General features: G+C 45.5%; 1 protein-coding gene across 1 annotated transcript; it reads left to right on the top strand.

Moving 5' to 3' along the window:
• Window positions 1–617: 617 nt before the first annotated feature.
• Window positions 618–24631, top strand: kdm6ba (lysine (K)-specific demethylase 6B, a). Its single transcript, XM_010792872.1, has 23 exons — window positions 618–974; window positions 8573–8659; window positions 10538–10642; window positions 11038–11161; window positions 11336–11431; window positions 11569–11890; window positions 12263–12340; window positions 12493–12663; window positions 12795–12986; window positions 13243–13752; window positions 14076–15187; window positions 15260–17671; window positions 18245–18368; window positions 18691–18796; window positions 18931–19240; window positions 19328–19396; window positions 20438–20586; window positions 20725–20839; window positions 20947–21134; window positions 21226–21367; window positions 22546–22672; window positions 22875–23045; window positions 23165–24631. Exons 4-23 carry the CDS (start codon window positions 11043–11045, stop codon window positions 23177–23179), a joined length of 6528 nt encoding a protein of 2175 aa, XP_010791174.1. The 5' UTR covers window positions 618–974; window positions 8573–8659; window positions 10538–10642; window positions 11038–11042; the 3' UTR covers window positions 23180–24631.
• The last annotated feature ends 49 nt before the right edge of the window (window positions 24632–24680 follow it).

The following is a 24680-nucleotide window of genomic DNA, read 5'->3' on the forward strand; positions in this document are numbered from 1 at the left end:
TTTCATAGTCATTAATTACAGCTTATAAACCCTTTATGAAAGGTGCCCGTTTAGTAGTGTATAATTTGTTCCAATGTCTCCCAGTTAATCTAAATTGAGAACAGGGTTCCATATACAAATCTATTTATGAATTATGTATGATGCAGTGTGTGGGCTTTTTAACCCTATATACTATCTATCTGATGTTATAACCCATTCATATGTTTAATCCAGAACATTTAGCCAGTATAGCGACACCTGGGCCTATTTATAGTGCACTCAATCTAATCATAACACTGATACTGATCTGTCTGCGTGAATAGGCTATGTGGGGTACTCTTCCTCATCCATAAATAGACGCTCACGGTAATACTGCGTGGCGCTGTTACAGCCGGTCACGAGTCCGCCCGAAATACACTGTGTATTGAAATGAAAAGGAACTAAACTCACCAGGAGGAGGGGCAGCTCCGGTACCGTGAATCGGTGCCAGTTTACGCTGTCAGGGAATTCCGGGGACGTGCGATGACGTCACGCGAGTGCGCGCCTCTGCTTGGTGGTGCGCGTTTTTGAGTGTGCATGGCTCTGTCCCTTTAAAACAGAGCTCAGAGCAACTCGATCCTCCGCCTGCCCGGCTGTGTGAAACAGAGGAAAAGGAGCTCGACGCGGAGAGACTGAGAGACTGAGAGAGGGGCAGCCATCAAACGGAATAATATCAAAATAAAGAAGAAGAACATTATCACGGACATCTGACCGGCTCTCCGGCGGCTCATATTTCATGGTTGTTTCGAGAGGAAGCGACGGAGACTAAAAGGGATTACAGGCTGAAGGCGCTGCGCTCAGCCGGCTCGTTGGGATTTTCTCTGCCGACCCGGAGCTCCAGGCTTGCGGATTCAAAGACTATCTAAGCTACCGTGTAGCTCAAGGAACAGGATATATCTTGATATTTGGATATTATTTTATTTCTGGAGCACCCATTTGAAATACTTGAATGAACGGTGAGTGCTGTGCCGCTGAGCGTTTACAAGTCCTGTCCACTTTGTTTTGGTTGGTAGCAGGCAGGTCAGTGTTGGTGTAAAAAGAAGTTACAGTGATATCCCTTCATTGGAGAACTGTGTTGTTACATGGTTGTTACATTGTATTTTCATGTTGGTTGAAGTAGGCTCTGTTCTGTTGGGATCCAGGACAGCACTGGGGGATTGTTGCAGGCTGGTTGATCAAAGAGGAACCATTGATCGTCTAAAAATTGATGATGTGGGGAAATTTCGTTGAGTTTTTATTCTAAACCACAGGTGACTTTTAAATCCCACTCGTTTGTGTCTCACTTCAGATAATAGGTTTCCTCACATTCACCATTGATCACCTTTACCGTACATGTTTAATCATTCAGTGCACGTGGATTGGAGCGATTCTGAAAATTGGCTTTGATATGCAGTTTGGGTATAGGGGGCTTTAGGATGTCAAAAGCCCAACTTTTTAAAGGTTTTTATCCCACGGAGATCTATCTGGGAGTCTATATTTCTGTATATGTTACAGCCCATGTGCATACTTGTTTATGACACCGGCTTTTGTACAAAGTAGGCTAGTCGTAGTTATAGCCTACATACATCGAATATAGAAAATAGCATACGCTCATATTGTTGTGGGACATCCCGGGTTAGTATGATCATTGTTAGTCTGTAAACTAATGATCATCCTATGGCTAGAAAAGGGAAGGAGAACTAGAGGGCAGGGAGAGAAAAGTGCCTGTGTAAGGAGATCTCACGCCATTGTGTGTGTATGTGAGTAGGTGGCTCTGCTGGAGTGGGGGTGGGCAGGATCACTGAGGTCGGCAGCCGTATAAAGTGAATGGATAGCTGCCACCCCATCACCCCCAGTCAATCCTTACGCACACAAAGAGCCGGATTGAAAGGAAGTGATTTGCATCACCTCTCTTTATGGGGGGAGGGGCGGTGTTTTGGGCTGTCTGTCCTTTAGGTCTAGGTTTCAGGCAGTGCACTAAAGTCTGACCGCATACTATTGTTTGGTCAACGTGATGTGTTATCTAATTCTCACTTTTAAGAGGGAACACTTGTCCAAACAGAAGGGACTTTTTACTTATCTGGCGCTGTTATCTTGAGGCATATGCACTCTTTGATGATAATAAAGCGCACTGGAGTCATATGGGTTTACTTAGGCTATACACTGTGAAATATCCAGCTGACTTCCATATTGCTGTCTTTGATCGTTTGAAACGCAACTACACATGGCGATGATTACAATATATAAAAACAATACAAGTCAAACCGGGACAAAGTCCTGTAGTCTGGGGGCGTGGTGATGTCTTATTGCATAATCATTGTCGATATTGGTGGTTTTCACGCCCACAGACGTTAAAAGTTATTTCCACTGGTCATCGGACAAGCAGTTGATGAGAATGTGTGGCTGGCCAGGGGGGCTTATTTGTCACTTTATTGCCCACACTAAATGAGCAGCAGATCAGGAAGAGTGGAGTGTGCTGGCATGGGGTCGTCAAGAAAACAAAAAAGCGAAGCCTTTGAAGGTTCACTTCCTATCAATCAGATCGATCGGCATGGAAACCAGCGCAGCGTTTGATGTCTGGGGTTGCACAAAGTTTTAAAGCTGCAAATCGCTCCACGCACACTGCTGTCCGGCTGTGTGTGTGCTGCCTCAGCGATCCCCGCCCCCGTTTGTCCCGCGATCTCAATAGGAGTGTGTGTGTGAGAGTGAATGAATGAACAATCGCCGCCCATTTTACTATGAGTTGTGACGAACATGAAGAATATTAAAGTGATACACACGCGCCAGGAGGACAGATGGCGTTGGCTATACGGCTGCTACATCAACAATAGTGAGTGACACACACCTTGAGTCAGCAGCAGAGGTGTGTGTGTCAGGAGGCTTTCCAGCCCCCAACCCTCTTTCTCCATATGTATGTGTGTCCTAAACAAATTAAGATTACTTTGATCTAATTCAGATTTGTCCTACATGTGTGCGGCTTGCATTGGAAGTGGGTCAGTAGGCTGGCTAAAAGTGCTTACTCATCTAAAAAAACTTGTTGATGGTGATAAAACAAGAGCTGTGTGTGGAAGGGATTGGCTGTCATGATGAAACGTTTGTTTGAGTGACACCATGCTGTTGCAGTCCTTCCAGTTAAGGGTGTCATTTCTCCTCCAGAGAACCACCAATAATGAGAGAGAAAACAGGAAGCTTAACTTCTGTACTGTTCACCATATGTTAAGGGAAATAATAGTTTGGATAATTTCAATCATGTAAGTATATGAGTAAAGTCATGGTCCTTATTACATATTTCTCATTATTTGTATTGACCAGCAGGACCCTGTTATACAGATGAGAGGCTTAGACTTTCATAACTGTTAACATTAGTCAATACATTCAAAACATGGCTGCATTTTGAACAGAGAATCAACAATTATATCAGAAAATAATAATATTGTCTGGGGATCGATTCCACCCTGAATAAAGCTGTTAGAGTAAGAGGGTGTTTACAACCTTTTTTCCGGTTCTGCCCACTGAGAGAAAAGGGAAAGTTTCCCTTTGACTTCAGTTCCTGTTATCTCTGGCTCTAAGCCACTGATGATGATGCCGTGGTAGAAGGAGAGGGTGCAAACCTACACACTGTTTGTGTGACTCATACACAGAGCTACACACATTCACACACCTAGGAAAGAATTTTCTTCCTTCCTTTTTTACCTCCCCCTTTCCTCCGATGACTACTTTTACCCACCTTGTTCACGTTGGCAAAATGAGTGATAACTGGACCAGTGAGTAGTTGTGTCCAGGTTTTTTCTAATGCTTGGAATGTCTTCAACATTGGTATTTTAGGAATCTGTAAACCGGCCCAAATGAAGAAAAAACAGCAGTGTCAGCCTGTGTCAATGTGTCATGGTTGTTCTGATAGAGTCAAAATTATCATCATCATCATCTCATATGAACTGTAACAGAAGAGCCTGCCCAACAGCAGTAAGATAGAGGTAGGCAAGACTCAAATGGGATGGAGACGTACCTTATTTAACAACCCATTGCACATTGTTTTAACTGACCTGAAAATACCTTGATTCTTAAACCCAACGTTTATGCAAAAGGATCGTGCTCAGATCAAATAATCTGGATTATGTTCTAAATGTGTCATGTGGGGTCTCAGTAAACATGTTGATCCGTAAAGACCTCATATAAACCCTTATATGAATTATGGCTCCATCTTTGCCTCTCTAGCTTAGTTTATTAACAGTTAGTGAAGACGCGTCCCGTTTCCTTGGCAACTGTTACCAAGGAAGCAGAGTCTCCTTTTTGTTTAGTGCATTTCTGAGCATGTGTTTGTCCTGGATTTGGAAAAGAAGCACCTTGATAGACTGAGCAGTGTGAGGGAGGGGGATTTTGCAGTTTGAGGCAATGTGATGTGCTGTGTACCATTTTTTGTTTTTGAATTAATCACCCAGGAAAGCAGAAAGAAAACTTTGGGGGGTTTTGAGGTTGCTAGTGTGGAAATCGAAAGTGACGATGATCAAGTCGCTGTCAGTTCTTAGTTATCGCCCACGTCCTTTCATATTTCCAGGTTTGTCAGGATTTACACAGGGTTTTCCTTGCTTTAGAGTCACAAGCCAGGTGTTGAATCACTATTTGTTCTGTCTCACACACACCACTCATTTCAGGCAGCTTCATGTGTTAGGACTGTTGAGAAATCTAAATTGGTGTTTCATCTGTAAGAGACAGTTTCTGAGAACATGAAGCGGGGAGCACAAGTGACTGGGAGGAAAGGCACACAAACACTCGTACACACTCATACTACCATCCATAATATTTGTCATTCCCTTAAACCAGAAGCTAAAAAGAGGGCAGACAATGATTTTGTCTTTACACCCGCGGTCAGATGTGAGTAAATGTATTTTCAAGTCAGTTGACTGTCTCGTTTTTGTTGACTAGGCTTGTGTGAGTCATGAGTTGGACACACGTGCCGTTCACACGAGATGACTATTTGTCTGAGGTCTATTTTAGTACTAAAACTGACCAGCATCCTTGTTTCACATCATGAGGGACGGACTAGTCATATGAGATCACGTTCATCGGTTTTATTACAGTCTAAAAGCTTTTGCAGACACACTAAAAACATACAGTTCATATCTTTACAACAGGAAGCCTCTGCCATCAAACCCCTCCCCAAGGCCTATCTTTCTCTCTCACACACACAAACACCCTTCAGGGAGGCCTTCTTCCTGTGGGGGTGACGACAGCTTCCTCTCTTCTGCGCTCTGTTCCCCTTCTTTCTAACGTCACACACGTGCAACAGAGCTCTGTGTGTGTTAGTGAGAAAGTTGTGTGTTGTCAGTCCTGGACCCAGATGTCTGGGTTCTGAGTGCAGGAGACAAAAGGAACCTCATGTTTTCCTACCAGCCCCCCCTCCTCCCTGCTAGTTTTCTTTTCCACAAACGGATACAAATATAGGCCAACTGTTTCTTGTCAGTGTGCCATTGCCACTGGGGGTCCGGAAATCAACATTTTCATTTGCTTTAGAGTTAAAAACCAATGGAAAAAGAGGTGGTGAAAGGCTGCGTTGACAGGCGACCGCAAACAGCCGCTGGGTTTGTGGCTGCTGCTAAAATGAACTTATCACTAAAAAAATCTACTGAATGTTGAAATAAGAAACATCCTCACCCCAACAGAGTTCAATTGTGAATATTTAGAGTCTTCCTCCCCCTGTGTTTAGGCCTAAGTGTAGATACATAAGCTGGAGGAGGCCTAGTGTGAAAATGAAGAGCTTTTATCTGGCATGTTATGGCGTGCTGCTGTGGAGCTTGAAGGCCTGGTTTTATTTGGGAAGAGGGTTAGGTTCAGAGCTCTGTTTCCTGAAAGAAGGGTTGCGCTATTTGGGAGATAATCATCCATCATGGAGGTCAGACGCTTCTGTGTCTGTGTGCTGGAACAATGTTTGCTGGCCGTGTCCTTGTCTACCCCACACCGCCCTGTGTGATGGCTAGGACAGCGTCCTCTGATTTTCTGTGTGTGACGATGTGGGCGTGTGATATACTGCATCACAGTCTTCCAACGGCTGGCTGACGTATGCGCACGCACAGACAACATAACATGTTTATGAGAGAGAGAGAGATGGAGTAATCCTTGGAGTTTCCTTCAGAACTCTATCTTTATCTGGGGCTGATTATGTAATGGCCAAATGGACTAGAGAGGGCGAGGGAGGACAGAATAAGAGAGGAAGGAAGGAAGGGAGGGAGGGGGGGAGGGGGGGGAGGACACGGACCATGCATTGGCCTTTCCGTCATCCCTGGCCAGAAACTCATTGCTGCCAGATCTTTTTCCCTCGCTCTGTTTTCTGTTATCAGCCACTTCACCCTGCCTTATCTGGTCATTTCTTATCAGAAAGACTACAGTGACTTTGCCAGAACAGTAACACTCTACAGCTGCCTGCCATCAGCCCCCCCCCTCCACCCCTCCAGGTTTATATTGTTAGTGGTCTCATCCTCTGGGTCTTTATATGGCCACTCTCAGTGTAAGCTGTCTGGTGACCCATCTAGTCAAATCCTACATGTTTTTTCTAGAATTATAATTGTAACACTTGTAACAATAGAGATTCTTTGCAGTGTATGCCCCTACTGCCTCCCCTCGTCTCTCCTCAGCCTGTTTTCCTATCATGGCCTCAGTGTGGCTGTCTGTCCTGGGACCAGAGCAGGCCAGTGGTTAGCAAGGAAGGCTGAGGGCGAATAAATTAGGCTGCTGCTCAGAAACAGACGTCATCTGAACATCTTAATTTCTGCAAATTGCTCCCCGCAGCTCATGTTCGTAGTAAGTGTCTAAGGATGTATCACAGCTGATTCATTGATGTTATCTGTTCCTTTGTTAGTTGCCACAGAAAGAGCTTTTTTTTTTCACTTTCAGATTGATTTGGCTAAAGACAGTTGGTACAGCTTTGTCTCTGTGCCAAACCTTCTTCCTGTAGGCCCAGCTCATAGATGGAGCTACTGCGACAAAGACTAACTAATGGAACTACTACACAGAGGGCGTTGACAGGAACACCTCTTTGATGTCTTCTGCCAATGTGGACATTTCCCTAAAAATATGCCAGTGGGGAATTTTCAATCTACCAGCAGATTGCGTTATCTATTGAGCAGAAATGTAGTATATGAGCAGTGTATACTTTTTCTAAAGAGATCAACAAGACAATAACAGAAGTCTTTCAGTTAATTTGACTTCACCCTTTGACTGCACTAAAACTAGTGAGGTAAAGCTAGAGATGTTGTTGCTTAGGAGTTATAAACACAACAACCAGACTTTGTTGCGTTCAACATGATCACGGAAGTTGCCTCATCATCTTAAACCTGCAGTTTGGTAGTAGTTTGATTATTCTCGTGGCCGTGAAACCTCCCCTGTAACTCGTCCTCACATCCTGTTTGTCTGTCTTTACACACTTGCACAAGAAACCCATGCGTCACACCGCATAGGAAGCAGAAATGACATCACAAAGTCCGAGAAATTCCCGCAGTTGTCATCTTACCGGTGCAAAAACACGCCTCCGGTCACCTGACTGTAAATGGTGTCACAGGAGGGCGGAGTTCAGGGCGAGCTGTTTAGGGTAAGCCCTCTTTCAGGGCGCCGAGTCAACGGGGGTTCCCTGAAAAACAAAATGAGTAATGCTCACACAGCTCTTGCTTTTCCCTCGATACACATACAGTACTGATCGGCATAACCACATTTCATGACTTTGGTATCATCTGACAGAACCCAAGCTGGTATGTAACACTGTCTGCCGTCTGTGTACACTATCTTGTTTCAGAGTACTGAGTTTCTCACACTGTGCTGGTAGATAGACTGTGAGCAATGTGATAGCCAGGATAGCAACGGGAATAGACCATTTGGTCACAACAGACATAAACACACACCCTGTATAAAAGTGGTAATTACAGCCTCTCCACTTTGTCCCCGTTTGCGCTCACCAGCAACAGCTGGGCCTCTCTCGATTTTCTTTATGTCTCTGCGCTTTTCAAAGTCTCCATTTGTCCAATATACTATGTGTTTTATTATTTTGCTATGTGTCCCCAGCCGACTCTCTCACGTGTGATAGTTGACTTGGCTAGCCCGACTCTTCCTGTTAGTAAGATCAGCCTTGTGTGTGTGTCTGGCTGCCTGTTAAGCTGCACACGTAGTCTCTCCATTGTGTGTGTGTGTGTGTGTGTGTGTGTGTGTGTGTGTGTGTGTGTGTGTGTGTGTGTGTGTGTGTGTGTGTGGAAAGAGACAGTGAGTGAACAAGAGAGCCCATTGTCACGGTCTCCCTGCTGATTTGCCTCTCAGCCATTTTCAAGTTTTCAACACTGCTCGCTAACCAGGAGTCACCTCAGAAGTCAGGACACCAGGAGGGTTTGGTGCCGATTCTCAGTGTAGAAAGTGAGAAAGAGAAGCAGCTGGACAGAGGCTTCATGTTGAAAGCAGATACCACCCCTCACCCTTATTATATCATATGCTTTGAGGCGTCGTATATCATCATACCCCTGAGTATTGTGTTAAGCGTGGCTTCATGTTGTTTTTTTGACAGCTTGACATGACGTTTTTTGTGTTCTTTGTCTTTCAGGGGTGAGGAGACCCCAGAGAGATGATTGGCAGCAGAAGCTGAGACATAACACAACTGTGAATCAATAACTTGGTGCTACTCTGAAAGGTAAGCTCAGCATGAGGGTGTGTTTGTATTGCTTTGTCTTAAAGCAGACTGCAGCCTTGACAGTTCTATGCCAGCATCTCTTCAGTGAACAGCAGAGCCTGGTGGATGATGATGATGATGATGATGCCTGTGAGAGGAGGAAGAGAAGGTGTGTCACTGTCGAGCACCACTCCTGACAAGCTACAGTGTACAGAGATTGAAATATCCCCTTCTGGGCTGTAAATAGACAGAGATCCAGAGTTGGTGGGTGGAAGAAAGGCAAAGAAGAGAAACTGGTGGGAGGAAGGACTGCGTCTAACCAGAGCTAATTTAGGAAATCTGGTGGAAGAGTGCTGTGCTAGGCAAGATACATGAATCATACCCTGTGTGTGCACATTATACATTATTATGACTGCTTTCAAAATGTTTGACATGTTCGTGACAAGTAATGGATCATGCAAATGGGAGCATGTCAGGATAACTGCTCTTTGTTTGGTGATTAAATCCTTCTGCCATTAAAAAAAAAAGTGTTGTTTTTAGTTTTGAAATCAAAGATACTTGTCCTGTAGTCTTGTCATCTTTAAATGTGTGCCATCCTTATTAGGGTTAAGTGATGAAGAGATTGAGGCTGGATATTTTCGCTTTAATCTTGCAGTCAAGTTAACAGGGATGACAGAACAAGTGATTCCAACGTCTTCAGTGCAGGGATGTGTTTGTAACAACAGCATCGGGAAATGTGTAGGTGCGAATCCATCCCTCTCAGGTTTTGTCAGGGAGCTTGTTTGTTGTCTTTTTTTAAACCAAAAGTACTTTGAAAAACAGCCTTCTTTGTGTGTGTGTGTGTGTGTGTGTGTGTGTGTGTGTGTGTGTGTGTGTGTGTGTGTGTGTGTGTGTGTGTGTGTGTGTGTGTGTGTGTGTGTGTGTGTGTGTTGTAGAAAAAGCGGGGAGGGAGTTATCTCTCAGCTTCTTCTATGCGTTTTACCCTCAACCGCTTTCCTTTGTGTGGCCTCCGTGTATTTGTGTGTGTGGGAAGGTGTGTGGGCGTTTTCATGGCACCGTTCCGACTCTCCACTCCACCTCCCTCCATCCCTTCCCTCTTCTCCTTCTCCATCGTTTCTCCTTAATCTAGCCTTCCATCCTGTGCAGACCGTCTGTCGCTGCTGCCCCCCTCTCCCTCTCCATCACGCCTGCCGTAATGAGATTAAACCTTAGTGTATCCACCGGGCATGCACACACACTTTTTATATATACACACACACTTCAGAGCGCTGCAGCACACACACAATCATCCACTTAGGAGAGAACACTATTCTCTCTCGCATGCACTAAATTAGCACAAGCCTGAAATGACCGTGCAGCTTGCACACTTGGCACCGCTTCCGACAACACACACACACACACACACACTTGCGCACACAGACACACTTGGCATGTGACCAGCGCCTCTCCTTTTCAGTCTTTCCCTCTGTCTCCTGTTATCAGGACGCCCATGGTAAGGATTACAGTAACCCCAGGTCTGTCCTCGTAGGTGAGCTCCCCACTGAGCCATCTGGGCCTCAGTAATAATGTGATCAGGACTCACTGGCTAACTGGCGCCTCCTACAGGCGGACTGACTTATTCATTTGCCACAAGACAAAGACATCCATCATCATTCAAGACTTCAAGCATATTTTTCCTAAGTCCATACTGAAACAAAATCTGAAGAAAATGTCAGTGGTGAGAGTAAGATGTAAATAAAACGAATAGAGGATTTCAATCAGGGTGCCTCTGTAGTCACAACTTACGCTATATTTGTACACCCTGCTCTCTCTGCTGGCACACTGGCATTTATTGACTTTTCAGTCTGTCTGTGTTTCGCTTGTTCTCAAAGTGTCTCTCCTGTTCTTCTCTCTCTGTAGCCAATAGGCTTTGGGGTTCCTGGTGTGTTGGACAGTACATTCATTCTCAGTGAGTGAGGCCCTCTCTGTGCTGCAGTGGAGGGCTTCACACACTTCGCTAGTCTGGTGAGTAGGAGCTCTGTGAGTCACTTTAATGACAGACACTGTGTGTTATTGTAAGTGTATGGTAACACTACATACTGCTGTTCTATATACAGTTAAAATGATTGTTCTCTCTTATTATTATCTTGTAATCTGAGTCTCAGCTCCAGCCAATACTTTGAATGGGCTGAATATAAATTGTAGTGTAGTCACTTTTTAGGGTAATCTGTCAAACTCTGTTGTTGCAGTGAGAAGTCATTTGACCACAAGTCCAACCTAAATACCACAATATGTGAAAAGAATACTTTATAACAATAACAAAACGATTTTAATTCTATTTGTCAATTAATGCGATGACAGGCTATAAATAATGTTGTTCTGTATGAAAGCATGTGAGTAAACGACATGTTACTCTGCAGGCTGGATGCATCACGCAGTAGAGCAGTTTGGCGGGCGTGGCACACGGGACTCCTTCCCTCTGGACGGACTCAATCGGGGACCATGGGCTCCCGTGGGCGGCCGCGCCTGGCAGCCACCTGCGAGGTCAGTCGCCATGACAACACAAACACAAACTTTGCTGTGCCCCGTTGTTACTTTTAATCCATCAGCCTAAACCTGTGATTAAGTTTTACAGCAACACTGAAATAAAAGCTTAAACGTACTTAACAATCTCGGGAGATGTTCTCTGACTGGAGTGTGTGTGCTGTTTCTCATCAGGTGTTCGCCTGGAATGAACCAACACCAGCTCCTTTCCCATCTACCTCCTGGTCCTATGGGCGGACTCAACCATCCCAGTAAATTATTTGGAAATGGGTAAGTCATGCACAAAAACATCAGTCATTTCGAAAGCAGCATGGGGGTAGTTCATCTACAGAAAAAACCTGATAAAGCAAGTGTTAGGTGTCATTTAGATTTGATTTCTTTCTGTTAAACAAATGTTCTCTATCCAGGCCAATGCGTGGAGGTGAGAAGCTTGAGCTTCCCCAGCAAATGGTACCAGGTGTGCAGAGGGAGCAGCAGAGGCCTCCTCATCATCATCTTCACCCTCCACCCCCCCACAGAGCGTGGGAGCAACTAGGTCAGCTGTATGATTCCCACCTCCCTCCTCAAGGACATCCTGGCGTGCCACTGCCAAATGAGCACTCACTTCGCCTCCATAATGGCGGCTATGCAGGCAGCAGCGGCCCACCCCCCAACCCCCACTTAGCCCCCAACACCCATCTACCCCCCAACCCCCATCTAGCCCCCAGCAGGCCAAACCAACAGCTGAAGGTGAGTGACAGTGCTGCAGGTGATACTCTGGTAGTTATCAGCTTTTCCCTAGATGAAAATAAAGACTTATGGTTAATGTATTTTTAAAATCAAATTGTAAAATAATAAAACCACTGTCCTTTGTCCGGGGTTCTGCTTTTGGACTATCCTTAATTTGTTTCCAATAAATTGGTGAAATTCTTAGATCATTGAAACAATTCTTATTTGTTTTGTAATCCAAATGTGCTGCATAAAAACTTTTGTCATGAACATAAACTTTATCTTGAAAAAACACAGCTCTATGATCCGTCTACAGCCACTTCTACAACAGAGTTAATCAAACTGTAATTATGAAGGAAATGTCTCCAACAGTTGTGTTTGTGTGTGCTTTAGTTTGGGGGTCCTCAGGAGCAGCATGTTCCCCGGGGGCCACCACTGCTGGGAGAAGAGATGTGGGCTCAGGTGCACCAGGTAGGAGCTATTTAATTGGCTATGATCATGTTTCGTCATCAATCCATACACACACGCATACCTACAACAGTCTGTGTTGTCGCTGTCATATCTGATGCAGCCAGGCAGATGAAAGCCATATGCTTCTCTCATAGCCACTTTTCTGTCCACAGCAGAGGGGCTACCCAGGGAAGATGCTCGGGGCTCAGCTGAAGAGACCGGGCCCTCCATTGGGAGAGCACTCTGTCATCCAGCACACTCCTCCACCCCCCATGCACCTGTCCTCCCGCCCAGCTACAGAGGACTGTCCCAGTCCCAACAAACGGAAAAAGAGTTCAGATCAGGTATGAAACCGGAGCGAACAGTATATTCATCTCAAAGACCTAAATTCTCGATTTCTTTCCTAAAATGTTGTTTGCTCTGGTTTATCAGTTATTTGATTGGTAAACATTGTAATGTTCCACTATCTTTGCAGGTATCCCACCCCGGGCTGCAGCGTTTCCCTGTGCCAGGCCAGTCTTTGTTATCTCAGCACCAGTCTTCAGCCCACCACCTCCCTCCAAAAGCTGCCTTCTGGAACCCCCTTCACAAAAACAATAGCACTCCCTGGCAGCCCCAGATGTCTGAACGCAAACATCCACAATCACAGGACTTCCAGCTCAGAACAGTAAGAGAAAGTCCCTTCATTAGCTATATGCTACCAGAAGCCAGAGGTTAATATTTTACTATTGACCACAGCCAATAGGAAGACTTTTAGTGTGGTGCCATAAAAATGTATTGATTCTGTTGGCTGTCTGAGCCTGACAGGGTATTGTTTGCTGGGCTGTAAATCACACCATGCCCAAAATGGATTCCCCTCTCTTTTGTGAGCACTGATCCTTGTTAGTCTTTATTACTCTAACGATTGTTGCTTTGTTCCTCAGGAAAACAACAAACAAGGAATGGGTAGCTACGCCCAGAAGTCCTCCCCTGCCTCCACCGCTTCAAACCTCTCGCCTCCACAAAACTGCACCCTGGGAAGCTACAACCAGGGATTTGCCCCTCAGCTCCAGAAAGACGCATTCCAACCTCTGGCTGTAAACCAGCAGTCTCCTCACTCCTCCTACCCCAGCCCAAGCTCCAAACTGGGGCTCCTGGGTCCTCACAGCCAGAGAGGCCCTCTCATCGGGGGCCAAGGGGGTAGCCAAGCTACCTCTCACACGGCATGCACCCCAACCAGGGGAGACAGAGATCAACACCCACACGCCCAATCGTCACCAGCAAACCCGCCTGCCACCACCAGCAGCAGTGTGCCTTACAGCCACTTCCAGCCTCACCCAGGGCTGGGGCACAAGGGTCCTCCTCCTGCCAGCAGCACCTCAGTACCTCAGCACCTGCAGAGTGGGCCCCATGAGGCCTGGAGATACCAGAGCAGGCCCAGCAGTCACTCCCTCGTGAGTATAAAACCCCTTCCCACTTTAAAAAACAAACAGCTGGCTTGTGTCTAAAGTGTGGGTTACATTCAAAAGCTATTGATTTTCAGGACAAATAACTCTGCAGCGGTCCCGTTCTTATATGGGTTTCAGCTCCGATCAGCAGTGATGGAAACATGACATCCTGTGGATATGTTAGTTTTCATTAAGCTCATATAAACTATGTTTAATGTCAGTTGGTTCTTCTGCAGACTAGTGCTGTAGTATTTTCATATGGAGCAGCAGATGTTTTATTCTGTTATAATTAATAATAATAATGAATTGTTCTGTATGTGTTTCTTCAGGAGTCGGGCATCTACAGGCCTCCAGGACTGCTACCTCAGCGCCAGCAGAGCCACAATCAGCTGGTGGACAGTCGGGGTCCTACACAGCATCAACATCATGTCCTCCCCCCTCTACCCCTAACCAACTCCACCCGGACACCTGTAATCACCGCCAACCTTCCCACACCCCAGTCATCGTGCTCCATCGGTGGTTACGGCAACAACAGGAGCTCTACTGGTGTAACCATGGCTGCTGTGTCCACGGTGACCACATCACCCCCTGCTGGTTGCCCTGTGAACAATGGCAGCAGTAACAGCAGCTGGCAGAGAGGAAGAGAGCCGGCACCCCTTACCTCCACCCGTGGCATCCCTGGCCCCACCCCTCAGCTGGATGCTCTGCTGCAGCCAGGATGTCAGCGAGGCCAAGCTGCCCCCGGCAACCAGCCTTACCATCAACAGGGACCCAACAGCGCCCGGCCACTGAAGGGGAAGACGTCGTATTACGCTCAGGCAGAACTGGAGAACCCTCCATTTCCTTCTTCATCCTCCTCTCTGTTCTCCTCAGGACACCAGAGGGCAGGGGACAGTGTGATCACAAGCAGACTTTCACATCCTCTTCCAAGCTCTCCTCACACGTACCGCTCAGCCCCGCGCTCCACGGCAGCTCAGCCCTCCCACCCAGCCCACCCAGCCCTCTCCTCCAGACCGGCTCATCAGTCACAGTATGCCCTGCCTCAGGCGTACCCCCAGCCTCAGCTCCCTCCCCCCGCTCCGATCCCTGTCCCTCAGTCCATCGAAGAGGCTCTAGACAAACTTGATGCAGAGCTGGAGGGTCACATGCAAGCTGAAGAAAGGAGGAGCAGGGACAGAGAGGATCAAGTGAGAAAACTGAGAGAAGAGGAGAGGCGGAAGAAAGAATGGGAAATAAGACAAAAGCGGGACGAGGAGAGAAAGAGGAAAGAGGAAGAGGAGAGGAAGCAGAGAGACCATGATAGACAAGAGGAGGAGAGGAGAAGGAGAGAGTGGGAGAGACAGGAGCAGGAGAGCTCAACACGGAGGAGGCAAGATGAAGAGAGGAGGAAGAGAGAATCTGAGATGCTGGAGGAGGAGAGGAAGAGGAGAGAGTGGGAGAGGCAGGAAGAGGAGAGGAAAAAGAGAGAGTGGGAGAGGCAGGAGCAAGAAAAGGAGAGGAGAGAGTGGGAGAGGCAAGAGGAGGAGAGGAAGAGGAGAGAAGCAGAGAAGCAGGAGCAAAAGAAGAGAGAACTGGAGAGGCGGGATGAAGAAACTAAAAAACAAAGGGAGAGGAAAGAGGAGGAGGAGGAGGAGAGGAGGAGGAGGAGGAGGAGGAGGGAGGAGGAACTGAGCAGGGCAAAAGGCAAAGAGCAGACTGCAATTGAGAATCTGGAGAGACTGCTTTCCGGCAACAATTGTTCAACACCCCCCCCCCCTCGTCTCTCTCCTGTTACTGCTCCTCCTTCAGGTCCCTCGCCCCCCACTGCCCAGACTTCCCCCCCTTACCCCTGGCTCAGCCGTGGGGGTGTGCTCCCCGCACCACCAGCACTGACACCCCCCACCATCACTCCAGTAGAAAGGCTGCGGCCGCCCCCCCTTACACCTCAGACGGAGTATGCCAGAGAGAAGCAGAGGCAGAGGGAGATGTGGAGCAACAATAGCGGAACGACATTCAGTCCCTCATCAACACACAATACCTCAGGGATGATGTACCCCCACAAGCCCCCGGCTATGCAAGCCGCGCCCAACCAATCCAAAGACTCCGTCAGGGAGCGAGAGAGCAGCGTACCCTCTCTCCCCGCCTTGGCCCTCCGAGAACCCCCCAAACTCTATCAGGCCTTTCCCAGAGAAAACCTCCCCCCACCTCTATCCTCCAGCTCCATGAAGGGAATCCTCAACAAGCCCGTGGCAGGAAGTGGTTTGGAAACAGACACAGACTCTGCCCAGTTTGAGGAGGAGCCCTCCGAGATGTCCACGCTGCTCCCTGATGGTCTGGCCAACATAATGGCCATGCTGGATGAATCCATCCAAAAGGAAGAGGAGATGTATAACAGCGAAAAGACAGGCTCCACAGGTCTTCTTGACAACTTTAATCCTAGTGCCCAGCCTATCAAGAGCTACCTGTGTGCCCCAGACCTCATTCCAGCATTGAAGCACCAGCCCAACCAGGAAGACTTTGGATCAAACCCGCACGCTAGCCCCCCCGTGCTCAGTCGCCAAGGCTCTCTGGCTTCCCCTTGCAGCCGGACGTCTTCTCTGAACGAGGAGGATGAGGATTACCATAAACCTTCACATGTCCTTCTGAACCATAAGCGGTCAGCGGAGACGGGAGTGGGGAACACCAACTACCGCCACAGTGACCTGGCTAAACTATATGGCCTCCCTGAGCAGATTAAAAGTGAGGCTGATGAGGAGGATGATGAAGAAGAGTCTGAGACACCATCTTGTTCTCCACCACCTCAAAGACCCCACCTCCATCAAACTGGTGTAAACAGCATGTTCAAATCCCTAGCAACAGTCCTAGAGAGTCAGAAGTATGCTTACCGTGGTGGGCCTTTTGGGAGACCACCCCCCTCGGCTCTGCTCGGGGTCAAATATTCCTCTTCACTGTCGCTGGGCCCGGATATCTGTCGCCAGCAGCAAGGCAGCTCTCCCACTTCAGATCCAAACAATCCACCATTCAGTCCCGCTGTCCCACCTCTGAAGTCCTCTCCCCCTCCACTCGAAGACAAGAAACTCAAAATAGAGGACGCTGATGTCTGGAGAGATGACGGTGGTTCAACAGAAGACAGAATGAACTCCAACAAAAAGGAGAGTATTTCTATCATAAACCCTATCAAGGTGGTCAAGAAGGAGCGGCAGCTGACGACCATCTCCGAGTCTTCTCTGGCTGAGTTGGGCAAAAGCTGCGAGGTCATGCTTAGTCGACAGTCACTTCCTAACAAGAGCTCTGTGGGTAAATCCGATAGCCAAGTGAAAGTGGAGGACAGACACAAACCTGAGAAAGTGAAAGAACACAGAGACAAAGACAGGCACAGGGATAGAGAAAGGGAGAAAGAGAAGAAGAGGAAGCACGGCCACAGTAGCAGCAGGAAGCATGAAGACAGGAAAGAAAAGAAGAAGCATAGAGAAAAGAGAGAGGAGATGGCCTTGTCCTCTTCTTCATCATCATCATCCTCCACTCATTGCAGCTCCAGCCACAAGCGGCACAAGGATGGCAAGAAGGAAAAGAAGGACCGCAGAATTCTCGGCGACCTCAACCTCCAGAGCAAGGACGGCTCTGAGAAGAATCTGGATCATTATGACACAGAAAAAACCAAAGCTGACGGAGCGTCCGGCACCAGCTCCGCCAGTGAGGGAGAGGGTCCTGAAAGGTCTTCTGAGGACAGAAAAGACTCTGAATCTGGTTCTTCACTGGGTTCAACAGACTTCTTGAAACTGAAGGCGCTGTCGGACGGGCCGCCCAAAGAGCTGAAGATCCGCCTCATCAAGGTGGAGAGCGGGGACAGGGAGACGTTCATGGCCTCTGAGGTGGAGGAGAAGAGGATCCCACTGGAGGAAATCACCATTAAGAACAGTGCCAGTGAGATCATCAGGTCCTGCAAGTAAGTGCACTTTAAATCATGAAATGCATTAATGAGTCTCATGCCTAGTCAAACCATAGCGTTATTATTTAGGAGGGTTTTTTCTTCTTAATTATTATATAAAATGTTGTCCACTCGAGCACTGTTTTTATTGAATCTCCTTACACGTTTAAATGCCAATTCACAGTTGAAGCACGAGGGGGCAGACTGGACCTCACACATATGATAGTGTTGGATAATCCAGTGTGCTCCGTAGCGCATTACACGGACTTAATATGGTGCGTGTATGTGTACGTGGACAATGTACACTATTGCACAAGAAGCTTCATTTCATACTGGTGCACAAAATATGTCACCTGTGTTTGTGCAAAAATAGCTTTTGCAACACTATTTTCTAATGATCCAAAAACAGATTTGACCTGTGTTTATGTTGACTACGTCTCTAAAGGACCCACCTGTAAGATATTTCTATGAATTAAAATAAGGCAAAAGCAGTATGTGTTTAGCAAAGTGGATTGGCCCATCAGGCAGCTTATGTGTTACTGTGTGGGAAGGAATGTCTTGTATCTTCATGGTCTCTATTTTCTGTTGAAGGGGAGCCAGAGTGAAAGACAAGTTCCGGGAGTCCTTTCTTCTCCCAGCCTTCTCTGTGAAGCCCGTCATGCCAGACGAACCCATCCCCAGAGAGAAACTCAACCCTCCTACACCCAGCATCTATGTACGTAAACAAGCATTCCTTCAGTGTTACTGTTGATCAATTCATCAGCCAACGAAAGAAAGTTGGGATGGCACTTTCAAGTTTATTCGAAGAGTACACAAAAATACATTCTTTAAAGCAACAGAATGTAAATACCTGTATGTAGTTTACACAACTGTGTGTGTGTGTGTGTGTGTGTGTGTGTGTGTGTGTGTGTGTGTGTGTGTGTGTGTGTGTGTGTGTGTGTGTGTGTGTGTGTGTGTTGATTCATTCATTGTGCATGGAGAAACATTTTCCAGTAGATGTTTTTGTTGTGTATTGATCTGACTTTTCTTCTCTGTAGCTGGAGAGTAAGAGGGACGCCTTCTCCCCTGTGCTGCTGCAGTTTTGTACAGACCCCAAGAATCCTGTTACTGTGGTCAGAGGCCTGGCTGGATCTCTACGACTCAGTAAGTTAACACTTGTGTAACTGTGATTGAATTTAATTTATTGCAATACTTTGAACTTCAAGTGCCAGACAGATATATATATATTTGCATCAATTGGCTGTTATGTGCCTAATATTCCCTATCATTATCTTTAGACCTGGGCCTGTTTTCTACAAAGTCACTGGTTGAAGCCAATGCAGAGCAGTCGGTGGAGGTGAGGACTCAGGTGCAGCAGCCCGCTGATGAGAACTGGGACCCCAGTGGGACGGGTCAGACATGGCCCTGCGAGAGCAGCCGCTCCCACACCACCATCGCCAAATATGCCCAGTACCAGGCATCCAGCTTCCAAGAGAGTCTTCAGGAGGAGAAAGGCAGTGATGACGAGGATGATGACGATGAGAAGGAGAAGCAGCCATCCACCAGCTCTGATGCTCCAAGCAAGGACATCTCTAAAGAAAGCAGCAGGTAGGGAGTTAAGAGACCATAAAGTGTACAGAAACACTCAAGTGATTTGTAACTTCTAGTAATACTTAATGTGTTCTTTTTCCTCAGTGCTGAGCAGAAAGCAGTTGGGAAGATTATCAAGTTTGGCACCAACATTGACCTCTCAGATCCCAAGAGGTGAGCATCTTCGACATATAAGCTTCCATTACATAAGATTCCAAAGCTGTTAAAGAGCAACTTGCAGGTTTTTTTTATACTAGATTTATGCTTAACTTTACCTGAAAATTACAATTAAAAAAGTTAATGCAGGATTTGATATGTTTTACGAGACATAAGGGCAGGAATTCAGAGGGGGAAGGAGCCGTTACTCCTCTCTGCTACTAAAAACTGCTTTTTTTTTTAAACTTCATACGTAAAACGCGTCACATTACGTCACATGGGGGAGCAACTTTCTCGGACTCAGCTGAGGTCTATCAAACTAAATGTTTATCAGGAAACCGTATTACATCTCTCTCCCCCCTTTGCTGCTCTCTCTCTCCCCTCCGGTACACAGCACCGTAAGACGCATTAGGTAACGCGAGATACGGCTGATACTTGTGCATTAGTTTCTGTTATGGATCAGTATCAACAGTCCTGCCAGTAACGTTACTATATTATCAATGCTACTTTAGTTATAGTCTGATATATGATAGCTAACTTTACAATGTTGTGATGTGACGTTAGCTAACATTCTGTAGCTAACGCCGGTCACTCACCAAGACAGCTGCCCAGTTCTCCTCTCCTCACAACACAGCTCCATTTTTCTCCGATGGCCGTTATTTCTTCTAATCCTTGGCTGCTCCTGGTCTCTTGGACGCCTAGCAGGCTCATAATTATAAGGTTGTGGTCCGTCATATGCATACGAATATACATTTTCAACCTCTTCTATGTCAAAACTAGCATTGTGACCATGTTTATTAATACGTTACACCGACCGCTCTCCCTCATGTGACGTCACACGCGGGTGGTCTTTTTTTATGCTGAAGTAAAAATGCCTTACAAAAACCAAGCCAGATGTCACTGTATTTATGTATATCTTTTTGAAAATCTAGTATATATATCATTTTCCGACACACTTAGTCACTGGGGTCTCTAACCTGCAAGTTGCTCTTTAAGTACTTTAGCACAAATGAAATTGCCCTCTAGTTGGACCAGTTCTAAGCTGCTGTCTCTGTTCAGGTGGAAGCCCCAGCTTCAGGAGTTGCAGAAACTGCCAGCATTTATGCGTGTAGCATCCAGCGGAAATATGCTGAGTCATGTTGGACACACCATACTCGGGATGAACACAGTCCAGCTCTACATGAAGGTCCCAGGGAGCCGGACGCCAGGTAACCCTTTATAATGGGATAGAATACTTTTTTCTGAGTTAAAAAATGTATAAATCACAATGTCGTTACTGATTTAAGATTTACAAAATGAAAAATACCATTATGTATGACAGAAGATATCGTGTGCTTAATCAACAGGTCACCAGGAGAACAATAACTTTTGCTCGGTGAACATCAACATCGGCCCTGGAGACTGCGAGTGGTTCTCTGTCCATGAGAACTATTGGCAGGCCATCAATGACTTCTGTGCAAAGTGAGTAGATGCACATCCGGCTCACATAGTTCACTTTGTATAAATACTGCTCGTTATAACAGTTGCTAAACACATACATCACAGTCCTAACACAACTTTCCCTCCAGGCATGGCGTGGACTACCTGACAGGGTCCTGGTGGCCGGTGCTGGAGGACCTCTACAAAGCCAACATCCCTGTTTACCGCTTCATCCAGCGGCCGGGGGACTTGGTGTGGATAAACGCTGGAACTGTTCACTGGGTTCAGGCCGTGGGCTGGTGCAACAACATCGCCTGGAACGTCGGACCCCTCAATGGTAAGGAGTGCAACTTGCACTTAGCAAACACAACAGTAGTAAGAACATTTTTGTAAGACTGAAATGTGTTCAACATGTCATGTATCTGCAGCTTACCAGTACCAGCTGGCCCTCGAGCGGTTTGAGTGGAACGAAGTAAAGAAAGTCAAATCCATCGTCCCCATGATTCATGTGTCCTGGAACGCGGCCCGCACTGTCAAGATAACCGACCCTGACACCTTCAAGTTGGTCAAGTGAGTTTACACTGCGGTCACATCCCAGCAAAAGAGGAGGTGGATAATAATACATCCCTAGGTTAAAATTCAACGGCACAAGTCCACAATCAATATGACAAGATGACCTTTATTAATCCGCGTGGGGAAATTCAGTAGTTCTAACAGCACAGATTAATCAAATCAAAGATAAAAAACCATGGAATGAGAAAAAAAATTTTAAAAGAGCATATACACATATTGGGTCATATAAACTATGAAGTAAGAAATGAATTCAAATGAAAATGAACATATATACATATTGGGTCATATATACATATTTAGGGATGGGTACCGAGCCCCGGGCTAAATGATTAAGGACCGTGGTACCGTTAAGCTCCGACGTTATCTGTCTTTTTATCGGTACTGGAGACATCTAAATGTCATATGTATTATTGCTACATAAACATTATATTGCAGTTTTAGTTTCGCCAACTCCGTTTCTAACATGCAAAAAGACTACAAAATGCGTCCATAACGTATTTTCGATCTTTCCAATCCAGGCGAGAGATCTCTCTCCCCCGTCTGTGTGTGAGGGGGCGGGGCAGTTTACACGCACTCGGCGGAGAGAACTAAGCGCTCCAAGTTGTGGTTAAATGTTACGATGTGGACAATGCTTGTTGACAAAAGTGTTTAGCATGTAATGGCGGTAACACAAGCAATTTGTTTAAACATCTTGCAAAAGTGCACCACATTGATTCAGACGGAGAGGTGCACCGTTTTCCACTGTCTTTCTAGTAGGTCTGTAGCCCTGTCCACGTCCAGATGTATATCTTCATCTTCCTCCAGAAGAACCGTTAGGCCTTTTGCAGCATACCTGTATGCCCCACCTGTGTTGCTCTGTACCGCTGTATTTATGCAGTAAATACTTGTTTTTTGTTTGTTATTTATAGTTCTATAAGATCACATTATTTACAATTTGTTTAATTAATTTACCTTTTTGAGTACCGTTAAAAGACCGGATCGATAAGCGGTATCCATCAAAGTAGTAGTACCGTGAAAACCTTAACGATACCCATCGTATTAGATATATTAACATGGATGTGTGGAAACAGTGTGTATTTATGTCAAATAAAGCAGATGTCACATTACATACATAGAACGTGAATGAAAAATAGTGCAAACTTTATATTAATGTTGGTATCTTACCTTCCTACCAGACACTGCCTACTGCAGTCCATGAAGCACATCCAGATCCTGCGTGACCAGCTGGTGGTCTTAGGAAAGAAGATTTCCTATCAGAGTCGGGTCAAGGACGAGCCCGCCTACTACTGCAACGAATGTGACGTGAGTAGCCCGTTCTATTCCAGACATGCACTACAATACACATGACCTTACTCTTTGTCATCATATAGGCTATGGAGCTATGAACTCCAGCCAATGTTGATGAAGATGTGCTTCATATGAAAAACCATCAGTATCACACAATGACCATAAGGTTAGAATACCTCTCTAACTGAACAAAACAATGATCTATTTTCTGTTACAGTTGGAGGTATTCGATTTGTTGTTTGTGACAAGTGAGAGCAACAGCCGAAAGACATATGTGGTTCACTGTGAGGAGTGCGCACGTCAGCGTAGCCCAAACCTGAACAATGTGGTGGTGCTGGAGCAGTACCGCATGGAGGAGCTCATGACCACATACGACTCCTTTAACCTGGTAGGTGCTATTCTGTTTTCCTTCTGTCTTCTGTTCAGGATTTGATAGTTGCCATTTATTCATTTCTGACTTGAAAACAATGAAGCTTATAAATGTGTTGTGTGTGTGTTTCTCCCCAGGCCTCCTCCCGGTGACAGAGATCATCTCCTGCGTCTCCTCAGCCATAACCAAAACTCCTGCAAGCCAGGAAAAAAGACACAGGTTCACTTTGGTTTTCAACTTACCCTTTCATTTTTGCTACTACTTGCCGAACAGCCAGTTGAATACGTTTACTCATCATTACTGTTTACAAAAAGAAAATACCAAGCCGCCAATAAATACCAGTTTACTCTCAGATGGTGCTTTGAGCCAGACGCCTTGGTCACATAGGAACCCAGGGGGCAGGTGGTGCTGCCGGTGAACAAACTGCGGAGGGTAGTTGGTGCATTTCTGTTGTATTGAATACTGACATTTGTACATGCTGTTTGCAATTTTTGTGGGGTGCTGTCTTTTTTTAAATAATTTATTGTTTTGTTGTTTTCTAAAACTAGATCAGCCTAGATATATACCACATTGGCCTTGTATTTAGAAAAGAGAGAAAATGACAAATACTAATAATAAAGATAAAGATATGAACATTTTTCTAAAGCATTAAGAATTTAAAAAAATACAAATGTTTGGAATGCTTCAAAACATACGGGTTTTAACGACTTTCGTTGTTTTGGGGGGGATTTCATTTTGTCTTTCAGATTCTTGTATCTAATGTAAATCTTGTGTTTGTATTTCCTCAATCACTTGTCAGGTCTTTTTTTTATTTCTGTAAGGATACTCTTTGAAGGAAGACAAAACTCATTACCATCTGGTGTTGTGTGTTTTACTTCTGATTGTTTTGGTCCAATTTACAGACTTTGGATTCAATTACTTTTTTGGCATTGTACATTTAATTTAAAATGTTTTCTCTATTTATTGGATATTAATGTTCTCCCTTTTTAATAGGGTTGTACAAGGTTGCGATTTTTGTTTCTTCTTATTTTTTGATAGTGACCGATTGCTCTGTAAGAATTGAAACGTGGGGGTTGTGTGTCCACAGGAGTGGAGGTTGCTGTTTGTCTGGTGCTTGCCTCTATTGACTCCTGGTATATATTATATAATATCTTTATCCTGAAAATAACACCACCTTTCCTGTAGACGATAGGCACACTGCTCACGTAGAGAACATGACTAATGGAATGCTGTGTTTGTATGCTCATTGAGGAAAACAGTTTTTTCCAAATTGTTTTTAGAAATGGTAATTTTGTTTTCATTATGTAGGGGGCTTTTAGACAAGATTTTATGATATTATATGTTGAATATGATAACGGGATAGATGGTGCTAAATGTTCAATTTGAACAACTCTTTTTCTGTTTATCTTCTTAAAATGAGAATTCTATTTTTACTGTTGCAATATTACCTTACCTTTTCTTCTCTTTGTGGTCATTTATTTATAACTGCACTGTTTAGAGAATTCACACACACACACACACCAAACTGAGCCAGACATGTCTTAAACACTTGTGAATTTGTGTGACATTAAAATGACAATTAATAAAAAATGCTTTTTGATAAATCCAGAAATGATTGGGGCCGTGTTTTGTTATCAGAATACCTTTATTGGT

Source organism: Notothenia coriiceps, unplaced genomic scaffold (genome assembly GCF_000735185.1).
Source record: "Notothenia coriiceps isolate Sejong01 unplaced genomic scaffold, NC01 NC01_scaffold00036788, whole genome shotgun sequence".
Lineage (NCBI taxonomy): Eukaryota > Metazoa > Chordata > Actinopteri > Perciformes > Nototheniidae > Notothenia > Notothenia coriiceps.

Excerpts from the sequence above, each read along its gene's own strand:
- kdm6ba (XM_010792872.1), top strand. The coding sequence starts at position 11,043 with ATGCATCACGCAGTAGAGCAGTTTGGCGGGCGTGGCACACGGGACTCC. Across the intron at positions 12,987-13,242 it reads AGGACTTCCAGCTCAGAACA|GAAAACAACAAACAAGGAAT; the intron begins GTAAGAGAAAGT and ends TTTGTTCCTCAG. Across the intron at positions 19,241-19,327 it reads ATCTCTAAAGAAAGCAGCAG|TGCTGAGCAGAAAGCAGTTG; the intron begins GTAGGGAGTTAA and ends CTTTTTCCTCAG.